The 11,859-nt window shown below is 40.6% G+C and overlaps 1 protein-coding gene across 1 annotated transcript in view; it reads left to right on the top strand.

Moving 5' to 3' along the window:
* The first annotated feature begins 8,012 nt into the window (after nt 1-8,012).
* The window catches only part of LOC128657380 (gastrula zinc finger protein XlCGF26.1-like), a 99,080-nt gene continuing 95,233 nt past the window's right edge, over nt 8,013-11,859 (top strand). Inside the window, exon 1 of the mRNA XM_053711710.1 lies at nt 8,013-8,603. Within this exon, the coding sequence (XP_053567685.1) occupies nt 8,558-8,603 (46 nt within the window). The 5' untranslated portion in view covers nt 8,013-8,557. The remainder of the gene's footprint in view (nt 8,604-11,859) is intronic.

Below are 11,859 nucleotides of genomic sequence, written 5' to 3'. Positions count from 1 at the left end.
TGCTATGTTGTTATGTAAACAGATAGATACAGATGTTCTACCCTTCTACATAGTGGTTGCCAGGTGTCCCCCCTCCTCAAACCTCATAAGTCCTCCACTTTATGAACGGATCATGGACTCTTTATTTTCAAAGTGAGTCTTCTGTAGATTAAAGCGGCTAGAAAAGTCAAAAGTTTCCCATAAATGTCCAGCTTGACGTCCCTGCTTCAAATAAATCGGGACTCCTCATCTGTTGGCCGCAGCCTGGGATTGCTGAGTCTTTTCCGCCCTTGATGTTTCACTGGGGCTGCTATGAAGGCCCGAACTTCCAGGAACTCTGCTCCACATCTGTGACATCTGCTTCCTAGGTGGTCTAGGCGGCAGTGGTGTAGGGGTGTCTTCTCCACTCAAATGCAGTCGTCGAATTAAATCTGTACCTTCCTCAATAGAGGTGCAAGAGTAGGTGGTTTTGTTATAGAGGAAAGTGAGTCTGAATGGGAACGACCACCGGTACTTAATCTGAGCTCTCATGAGAGCCATGGTAACTGGTTTGAATTCCCTTCTTTTTCTGAGGGTAATGGGTGACAGATCAGCAAAAAATTGGAGTTGGTGTCCTTCAAATTCTAGTTTTGGTTGTGATCTGGTGACCTGTAGGAGCTGGTCCTTAGTAGTGTAGTAATGGAATTTAAGGATGACATCCCTGGGTGTGTTTGGAATTTTTGGTTTATTCAGGGCCCTGTGAATCCTGTCAATCAGAAAGAAACTCTCCTCCACCTCTGGTAAGAGGTGTCGAAGTATTCGGAGAAGGACATCATTAAGTTTATCATAGGTCTCCGGGAGATTCCTTTATCTAACATTAGACCTCCTAGATCTATTTTCTAAATCTTCAAGTTGTGATTCAAGTTGTTCAATCTTATCTTGATGTGTTTGCATAGCTCTATGTATAGTTGGGATTTCTTCGATGATTTCTCCTACTTTATCTTCTAGATCAGAGGTTCTCTGGCTTATTTCCTTTATATCTCCCCTAATATCTTGTATAGCAGCTTTCAGTTCTATTTGAAATACTTCTTTGATTTGTTGAACCAAGTTGTTGGTTGAGGGCTGTGGTTGATCATCTGTACTGATGTCCGACATAGCCTATGATATGTCCCCCTCTGTAGCCACTGGTCTGTCTTGAAGCATAGCCTTCTCCTTTGCTTGTGCTTAAGATAGACAGTCTCTCACTGATTGGGTTTTTCCTTTCATTGTATGAAATTCGAATTATGCCCAGGGAAAAGCCAGATCACTTGCAAAAACGCCACCTACACCCCCAAAAAGCAGTGTCTGGATAGTGTCCTTAGATATATACAAATACCTCTGTGTATCCAAGCATATTTAACACCTTGAGAACCAATAAGCGGGACCTATGGGGACATTTCTCTTGCTAGCATGTCTGCCTTTCAGCCTTTAGTCCACCATCGGTTGTAGTGAGCAAAATAGAGTATTCAGCTAATAGAACCCCAATTGTACCTCAGATCCTGCAGTATGTAACCTAAGGCTCTGAGACAGGACTCCTAACTCTTTTCCACGTGGGGAGCAGAGGAGCTGAATATCTTCCAACTGGGAGCACTTTACAACATGTCACAGCAACAGTCTGAGTATAAAAAAGTCTTAAAGCGGCTCACCTGGGGTCTAGATAGTGGGCCCGCAAAAGGGACTGCAGCTAAGAACCGCTACACTCTTTTAATAATGTCCAACCCTTTCAAGATAGACCTTTAAGTTGTTGAATATCTAGTACACTGTTATCTGCAGTAATCTTTTACAGTGTGTGGAGGGCCAGATAGTCGCAGAATAAAGATCAGTTAATCCAAGACCCTTTACTCTATAGGGCCTCCTTCTTTCTGTACTTTGTTAGCAGCCCTCAGTTAAGCCCATAAACTTCTCCCAGGCTAACCCGGCATACAGCTGCAGTCAGGTATCCTGCTATCTAACGTATCATCTATGTGTTACACAGCTCCCACACAGTTCACACTTTTGTGTGCTGGTATTTAAGGCTTGCCCCATACAATAATTGAGCCGGCTTGACAGGGCCAATATGGCGGCTTTTCGCGCCACTAATCCTCCCGCTTTCTTGCTCAACAGACTCTTGTGCCCAAAGTTGCTTCTGTGTCTCCTTCCTCCTCCCTTATACCTCAGTCTTACCCGGCTTCTCAATCAATGTCCCAGAGGTCCTCAACCGTCTGCTCCGCTGTGCTCCGGAGCGGAGCCCCGACCCTCCGGAGCAACTTGTGTACGGCGGTGCCGAAGGTGATTGTTGCAGCTCTAACTCCCTGTTTGCTCTTGCGATGTGTTTCCGTTGTCGGCTTGGGGGCGAGAGAACAGGCCAAATGTCTCCAACTCCCGGAGCGGAGCCCCGACCCTCCGGGTAGCTATGCGCTGCACTGACCAGTAGCTGGGCCTCAGTCTTTCCCAATAGCTGCTTTGAGTATACGTGCCAAATCCGCCTTGGTCCAAGTGTCTAAGCGGTCGCACTGGCTTTCAGGGATATTGCCTATGTTTGGCCAGCTTCGGGGTAGCCTTGGTGTTTTTCTCTTTGGGTTTTATAGTTTTATTTTAACGGAGCTCTTCTATCCTGCTTCCGTGCAGTATGGCGGTTAGCTCCGCCTCTCATTATATGATTATTTAAACCAGTCCTTTCTAATACTCCGCTTTCAGCGCCCTCCATTTTTTGTCTTTTTGTGTTCAACTGGTGGTGTTTCACGTGGAAGGGGATACCTAGGAGAGGCAGTGAGGTTTTTTACTTGTCCAGCGCTACACTCTTTTTCTTTACTTATTTTGAAAAAATAGATTGTCAGTCAGTGCCTTCCTGATCGTACAATTATATTATTAACTTTATAACCACATCTCTGCTCTAAAATTACAAAAGGATTGGTTCAGCATGTTACCTTCATCCTGGGAAACATTTACTGCCTGAAAAGTCCTCCAGCAAATACAGCCTCCTCTAAAGGGCAGAATTCCCCAATGGTCAGTCTGCCCCTGCCCAGTGACTTGCCTACTACATTCAGAGGTCACTTTGTCAGCTGCTGCCACAGTAGTTTCCCCATACAAATGCCCTTTTCAGGACAATGGGTAGATTAGGTTTATTAGTGTTAGTTTTTTATTTTTTATTTTGGGGGGTTTGGTGGGTGGGGGGGGACTTTGTTTATTTTTAATGTAAAAGAGCTGTTTAACTTAGGGCAATGCCCTACAAAAAGCCTTTTAAGGGCTATTGGTAGTTTAGCATTAGATGAGGGGGTGTTTTTATTTTCGGGGGGCTTTTTTATTTTCATAGGGATTAGGTTTAATTTTTTTATTTTGGATAATGTGTTTATTATTTTTTGCAATGTTAGCCTTTTTGTTATTTTTTGTAATTAGATTAATCTAATGTAAAAAATGTTTGTATTTTTATTGTAATGTAGTTTATTTTTATTGTAATTAAGGGGTTAATTTAGGGGGTGTTAGGTTAGAGAACTTAGTCATTAAATTAAATTTTTGTGCTGTGGGGGTTGGCAGTGTAGGAGTTAATAGGTTAATTAAGTTTAATTCGTTGGGGGGGTTGCGGTTTAGGGGTTAATAGATGTATTAGGTAGTTTGCAATGTTGGGGTTTGCGGATTTAGGGGTTAATACTTTTATTAGGTAGTTGTTGTTTTTTTTTCTTAATACTTCGTGCGGGCGGTTAGTTTTTTTTTTTATAAATACTTATTGCGGGCGGTTAGGTGTTTTTTTTCATACTTATTGCAGGCTTTTTTTTTATTTTATTTTTTTAATGGTCCGTTTGCCTTTGCTGCATCCCAGTGGATTTAAAAAATGGCAGGTTTGCTTTGCGGCATCCAGGTGAATTATTTTGGCTGCGCGCGCAGCCAACATTCTGTTGACTGCCTCGCTCTGCTAACATTCCTTTGAGGATGCGTGCGCAACTGGTGACGGACATTACAAACGCAATTATTGTATAGATGTATGTGTGTGCAGTAACTTTATATGTGTGATAATGTGCAGCATGTGCTGTGAGGGGCTGTGTAACTCACATAGTCTCAGTGTTATGTATATATATATGTGTGTGTGTGTAACTTTATATGTGTAATAATGTACAGCATGTGCTGTGAGGGGCTGTGTAACTCACATAGTCTCAGTGTTATGTATATATGTATGTGTGTGTAACTTTATATGTGTAATGTGTGTGATAATGAGCAGCATGTGCTGTGAGGGGCTGTGTAACTCACATAGTCTCAGTGTTATGTATATATGTGTGTGTGTGTAACTTTATATGTGTAATCTGTGTGTGTAATAATGTACAGCATGTGCTGTGAGGAGCTGTGTAACTTACATAGTCTCAGTGTTATGTATATATGTGTGTGTGTGTAACTTTATATGTAATAATGTGCAGCATGTGCTGTGAGGGGAAGTGTAACTCACATAGTCTCAGTGTTATGTATATATGTATGTGTGTGTGTAACTTTATATGTGTAATAATGTGCAGCATGTGCTGTGAGGGGCTGTGTAACTCCTCTTGTCTGTGTGTTATGTATATATGTATGTGTGTGTGTAACTTTATATGTGTAATAATGTACAGCATGTGCTGTGAGGGGCTGTGTAACTCACATAGTCTCAGTGTTATGTATATATGTGTGTGTGTAACTTTATATGTGTAATAATGTGCAGCATGTGCTGTGAGGGGCTGTGTAACTCACATAGTCTCAGTGTTATGTATATATGTGTGTGTGTAACTTTATATGTGTAATAATGTGCAGCATGTGCTGTGAGGGGCTGTGTAACTCACATAGTCTCAGTGTTATGTATATATGTGTGTGTGTGTAACTTTATATGTGTAAAGTGTGTGTGATAATGTGCAGCATGTGCTGTGAGGGGCTGTGTAACTCCTCTTGTCTGTGTGTTATGTATATATATGAGTGCGTAACTTTATATGTGTAATCTGTGTGTGTAATAATGTACAGCATGTGCTGTGAGGGGCTGTGTAACTCACATAGTCTCAGTGTTATGTATATATGTGTGTGTGTGTGTGTGTGTGTAACTTTATATGTGTAATAATGTACAGCATGTGCTGTGAGGAGCTGTGTAACTCACATAGTCTCAGTGTTATGTATATATGTATGTGTGTGTAACTTTATATGTGTAATAATGTGCAGCATGTGCTGTGAGGGGCTGTGTAACTCACATAGTCTCAGTGTTATGTATATATGTATGTGTGTGTAACTTTATATGTGTAATAATGTGCAGCATGTGCTGTGAGGGGCTGTGTAACTCACATAGTCTCAGTGTTATGTATATATGTATGTGTGTGTGTAACTTTATATGTGTAATATGTGTAATAATGTGCAGCATGTGCTGTGAGGGGCTGTGTAACTCACATAGTCTCAGTGTTATGTATATATGTGTGTGTGTGTAACTTTATATGTGTAATGTGTGTGATAATGAGCAGCATGTGCTGTGAGGAGCTGTGTAACTCCTCTTGTCTGTGTGTTATGTGTATATATATGAGTGCGTAACTTTATATGTGTAATCTGTGTGTGTAATAATGTGCAGCATGTGCTGTGAGGGGCTGTGTAACTCACATAGTCTCAGTGTTATGTATATATGTGTGTGTGTAACTTTATATGTGTGATAATGTGCAGCATGTGCTGTGAGGGGCTGTGTAACTCACATAGTCTCAGTGTTATGTATATATGTGTGTGTGTAACTTTATATGTGTAATAATGTGCAGCATGTGCTGTGAGGGGAAGTGTAACTCACATTTTCTTTAAGACATTTTTTAAGTGTTTCTATATATAAGGTGCTGGAGAGGGAGCTTTGTGTGAGGCAGGGGGAACCTTTTAATATTATTATATTTCCGTATATGAGGTACTGGAGAGGGAACTGTGTGTGTGAGGCAGAGGGAATCTCTTTATAATATACATCTGTATATAAGGGGAGAAGGATGTATGTGTTTGTGAGGCACAGAGAATCTCTTTCCAATATATATCTGTTGAAAAGGTCCTGGGAGGGGGGCTATGAGTGTGTGTGAGGTAGAGAGAACCTCTTTATAATATATATCTGTATATAAGGTACTGGAGAGGGAGCTGCATATGTGTTTGAGGCAGGGGGAACTTTTTGATACAATTAAATATCTGTATATAAGGTACTGGAGAAAGGGCTGCATGTGTGTTTGAGACAGAGGGAACCTCTTATAATATTATACATCTGTATATAAGGTACTGGGGAGAGGGCTGTATGTGTGAGGCATAGGGAACCTCTTTATAATAAATATTTATAATCTAATTATAAGGTACTGGGGTGGGGCTGAGGGAACCTCCATTATAATAATATATATCTGTATATAAGCTTCTGAGTAGGGTCTGTGTGTGTGTGAGGCAGAGGGAACCTTTCTAATGTTTATCTATACCTCAATATAAGGTAGTGGAAGGTTGTTGTGTGTCGGTCAAGTGGAGGAAATGTCTGCAATATTATATATCTGTATGCAAATTACTGGGAAGGGGTTGGTGTTTGTGTCTCAGGCAAAGGGAGCCTCTCTATAATATTATATATCTGTATATAAGGTACAGGGATGGGTTGTGTGTGTGATCCAGATCGAACTTCTGTTTAAAACATAAGAAACCTATCTATAGTGTTGCATATCTTTACTAAGGTGCTGTAGAAGGGGACTGTGTGTGAGGGATCTCTTTAGTATTATGAATCTGTATGTACTGTACTGGGTATTGCCTTGTGTGTATGTGGGACAGAGAAAACCTCTCTATAGGTTTAAGTGTCTGTATATAGGGTTCTTGGGAGGAGTCGTGGGTAAGACAAAATTAATCTTTATATTGTTAAACGGACAGTAAACACAAAAATTGTTATTGTTTAAAAAGATAGATAATGCCATTACTACCCATTCCCCAGCTTTGCACAACCAACATGGTTATATTAATATATTTATAACCTTTAAACCTCTAAATTTCTGTCTAAGTCCCTAAAGACAGCCACATGATCACATGCTTTTGTATTTGCTTTTCACATCAGGGGAAGCTAGTTCATGTGAGCCATATAGATAACATTGTGCTGATGCTGTGTATTTTAACAACGGAGCACTAATTGGCTTAAATGCAAGTCATGTGATAGTCATGTGATCAGCGGGCCGTCAGAAGATGCTTAGAAACAAGGTAATCACAGAGTTAAAAAGTGTATTAATATAATGGTGTTTTCTGTGCAAAACTGGGGAATGGGTAATAAAGGGATTATCTAACTTTTAAAACAATAAAAAAATTGTGTTGACTGTCCCTTTAAGTGTATATTTGGTGCTGGGGAGAGGCATATGGGTGAAACAGAAGGAACCTCTGTAGGGTTAAGTGTATATATGGTGCTGGGGAGAGGTGTATGGATGAGACAGAAGGAATCTCTATAGGGCTAAGTGTATATATGGTGCAGGGGATAGGCATATGGGTGAGACAAAATGAATCTCTATAGGGTTAAGTGTGTATATGGTGCTGGGGAGAGGCATATATGTGAAACTTAAGGAACCTCTATAGGGTTAAGTGTATATATGGTGCTGGGGAGGAGGCATATGGGTGAGACGGAATGAATCTCTATAGGGTTAAGTGTATATATGGTGCTGGGGAGAGGCATATGGGTGAGACAGAAGGAATCTATAGGGTTAAGTGTATATATGGTGCTGGGGAGAGGCATATGGGTGAGACAGAAGGAACCTCTATAGGGTTAAGTGTGTATATGGTGCTGGGGAGAGGCATATGGGTGAGACAGAAGGAATTTCTATAGGGTTAAGTGTATATATGGTGCAGAGGAGGTATATTGGTGAGACAGAGCAAATCTCTCTATAGGGTTAAGTTCTAAGAAGGAGGTGTGTGGGTGAGACAGATAAAGGGGATGCAGCAGACATTGACAATGTGTATAAAAATGTATTATTATTACTACATATAACTTAAAATAAAATTGTAATATTACATTCTCTACATGGCCACTAATGTCTACTACACCCCCTGCAGCGGCCGTGTGCAAAAATAAATAACTTTGGGGTGGGATATTTACGTTATAACCCACTTGAGTATAGTGTAAAACTGTACATGGATACACAAATGAATTTTTGTTTTAGAGGATTTCTCACCAATTTGGGCTTATGCTTTCAACATGGTCCACCACCTCTGATATCAATGCAACTAATTTCTACGTGCAAATGGTTGGAAACTGCTTCAGCACAAGGTATCAAATTGTTTAGACATTAAAGGGTTAAAGATTTGTAATTAGTGACAAAATATAATTAGAGCAGTTTATTTATATTTTATATAAAACTGATTGATGGTTTTAGGAGAGGGACACTTGAATCCAGATCTGTTGATGATGCTCAGATGTGGGTGTTGGATGCTTCTTATTCACATTTTTGTCTGTGAACTAAAATTTTCCCCTGTGGCAATGAACTGTACATTAGACCCTCTCTCTCTCTGTGTTCAGGCTGCTGTTACTGTGAAGATCACGTACAATACACATCACTACCTTTGCCAGTAAAGGAGGAACATTTATAAGAATATCTGACAGATTCAGTTGCTGAACAAGACAATGTCTGACAAGAACCAAACCTCAGAGCTTCCTGATGCACACAGAGGTAAGAAGGATGTCACGTGCATGTCACCTGGTTTTGTCATCAGAATGGGATTATATTTACACTACCAAACCAGAAACAAGGATGTTTACACAAACAAACCATGATTGCTTTAAAGAGATTTAATAACCGGTAGTGTGCTGGTGCTGTACATACGTTTCTGCAAAGCAGCATTTAAAAACCTGCTTTAGCCTTGTTGCATAGTCAATCTGTGTGCTTAAAGGAATGCTGGTTGGTAGGTAAGCTCTGTGCACAAAGTACCTGGCAGTCCGCAATTGCACATGTTGCTGATTTCATCTATTCAAAATGTCTAAGAACATTTTTGTGTTATTTTTATGCACTTTTCATTGCACAGTAAGGTTTTGTAAGGTTTATAGGCACAGAGCTGTGTAGTTACTATAATGTGTATGTGGTGTTGTTGGTCACATACAGGGAGCACTAAATCAGGGGTTTAATAAGGTTTATAGGCACAGAACTGTGTAGTTACTATAATGTGTATGTGGTGTTGTTGGTCACATACAGGGAGTACTAAATCAGTGGTTTTAATAAGGTTTATAGGCACAGAGCTGTGTAGTTACTATAATGTGTATGTGGTGTTGTTGGTTACATACAGGGAGCACTAAATCAGGGGTTTAATGAGGTTTATAGGCACAGAGCTGTGTAGTTACTATAATGTGTATGTGGTGTTGTTGGTTACATACAGGGAGCACTAAATCAGGGGTTTAATGAGGTTTATAGGCACAGAGCTGTGTAGTTACTATAATGTGTATGTGGTGTTGTTGGTCACATACAGGGAGCACTAAATCAGGGGTTTAATAAGGTTTATAGGCACAGAGCTGTGTAGTTACTATAATGTGTATGTGGTGTTGTTGGTTACATACAGGGAGCACTAAATCAGGGGTTTAATGAGGTTTATAGGCACAGAGCTGTGTAGTTACTATAATGTGTATGTGGTGTTGGTCACATACAGGGAGCACTAAATCAGGGGTTTAATACGGTTTATAGGTACAGAGCTGTGTAGTTACTATAATGTGTATGTGGTGTTGTTGGTCACATACAGGGAGCACTATATCAGGGGTAACACATTTACATCTTATGTTCTACTGATGTTTCCAACCTTACTGTTATGATCCCACTGCGGTTTAATTCTGTCATAGATTTAGCTTATTACAGATTCATCTCATATCAGCACGTAAATTATCCTTACCATATAGTGTTAAAGGGTCATTACATTTCTGACACAACTACTATTATTTTAGCCCTTTGCAGGTGCTATTTGGTAAAGCTCTGCGTCTTCATACAGGAAGCTGCCATCTTGTAGCTCATGTATTGTTACTCTATGTAAAGGGTTAAAATTGGTAAATAGCTCTGAAGAGAGCATCAGACATAGGAGGACAAATAATGACACAGTGAGTAGTGACCCTGAAACTGTAGTTGTACCCAGCAGTTTATGTCCCTTTAATCAAATTTACCTGATGAAATAATCTGCTCATGACAAAAAGGAAAATCAAACTGAATAATATTTGTTGTGTGTATGTCATAATTCAGACAGAGCATGCAATTAAACTAAAAAAAATAATAATTTCTGTTATTACTTTTACCTCTTTTTCTCTTGGTCTAAGCGTGCACTATATATAGCAGTAATGCTTGTCATGAGAGCATACTGAGGTAGGCACAGGAGTGTGCACTGTGTCTAGTAGCAGTACTTGTCATGAAAGCATACTGAGGTAGGCACAAGAGCTTGCTCTATATATGGTAGTAGTGCTTGTCATGAGTGCATACTGCGGTTGTCTCAGGAGCGTACTTTATATATGACTGCAGTGCTTGTAATAACATTATACATATTGTGCTCCTTATCATATCTAGGTATTCTATTATGAAAAAGGTAAACGTAATAACATAAGAAGCATTGCAATGTTTTTCCCCTAGCTGTGTGCGTCTACAGACAATGTCATTGTGTGTAGCACTGAGGCATCTAATATTCTGTTACCGCTGGTTACATAAACTTATTATATACAATATGGTGCAGCACTTCAGTGCGTAGCTGGGGGCAGAAGTATGTGTGGAGCTGAAGGTGTTCTTCTCTATCCCTCTGTTTCCTGTCATATTGTGTTGGAGTGTAGCCAGTACTTCCTCTCACTAGTACACTGCTTACTGGTTAATCCTTTCTGGTGAGCACAGCACACCACTTCTGTGTAGGTCTGGGCCTGGCTTTCCTACTCCTTTAATGCCACTTGACTTTACCAATATCCTAATAGTGTTACTAACTTTTCAGCCTCCTGGGTTTACTGCACACGGACATCTCTGTTAGGATCACTTGCTAAGCCCTGTATTGTGTATATCCCAAACTACAATAGGTGTACAGAGATACAAAAGGAAAACAGGCAGCAAGCTTTCCCTTTAGGTTTGCTCAGCAGCCTTTGTTATATCAGTTATGTAAAACCTCACAGCACACTAGTATAGACTGTTACATGCAGGGAGCTTCATCAGAGAGGAAGGGCTATTGGCATAATACACACTGTTTTAATAACACACATTTACCAATCAAAAGGATTTCTCAATGGGCCTCTTTTATTATCAGGTATTTGTAGAGCACCAACAGGTTCCGCAGCGCTATGAACATGGGTGTTATATAAAAAAACGATTACAGGGATCAAATGGGTGAAGGGTCCTGCCGAGAGTTGCTCTGTTGTAATCGGCTCTTATGAAGGTGAACTACAAACAGCTGGGCTCATAGGCTTACATGCTATGGAGTTTTAGGGGATAGCAGTGGAGATAGGAAGGTTAGTGTAGGTTGTAAGCGTCCCTGAATAGTAGAGTCTTCTGGGAGCACTTGAAGCTTTTAAAACTAGGGGAGATTTTTGTGGAGCGAGGCAGAGAGTTCCATAGGATGGGAACCAGTCTTGAGAAATCTTGTAGACGGGAATGTGAGGAGATAACGAGAGGAGGAGAGTAGGAGATCGTGAGCGGAGCGAAGGGGACGGGAGGCAGAGTATCTGGAGACAAAGTCTGAGATGTAAGGGGGAGCAATGCAATTGAGGGCTTTGTGTGTCAGAGTGAGAATTTTGTGTTTATTCCTTGAGGCAAGAGGAAGCCAGTGAAGGGATTGGCAGAGAGGTGCGGCAGATGAAGAGCGACGTGCAAGGAAGATGAGCCTGGCAGAGGCATTCATTATGAATTGTAAAGGAGCTAGGGAGACCAGAGAGGATAGAGTTGCAGTAGTCGAGGCAGGAAAGGATGAGAGTGGATTAAAATTTTT

The sequence above is a fragment of the Bombina bombina genome, chromosome 4 (genome assembly GCF_027579735.1).
Source record: "Bombina bombina isolate aBomBom1 chromosome 4, aBomBom1.pri, whole genome shotgun sequence".
Classification (NCBI taxonomy): domain Eukaryota; kingdom Metazoa; phylum Chordata; class Amphibia; order Anura; family Bombinatoridae; genus Bombina; species Bombina bombina.
The sequence above is the reverse complement of the archived record's forward strand: the minus strand, read 5'-3'. Positions and strand labels throughout refer to the sequence as shown.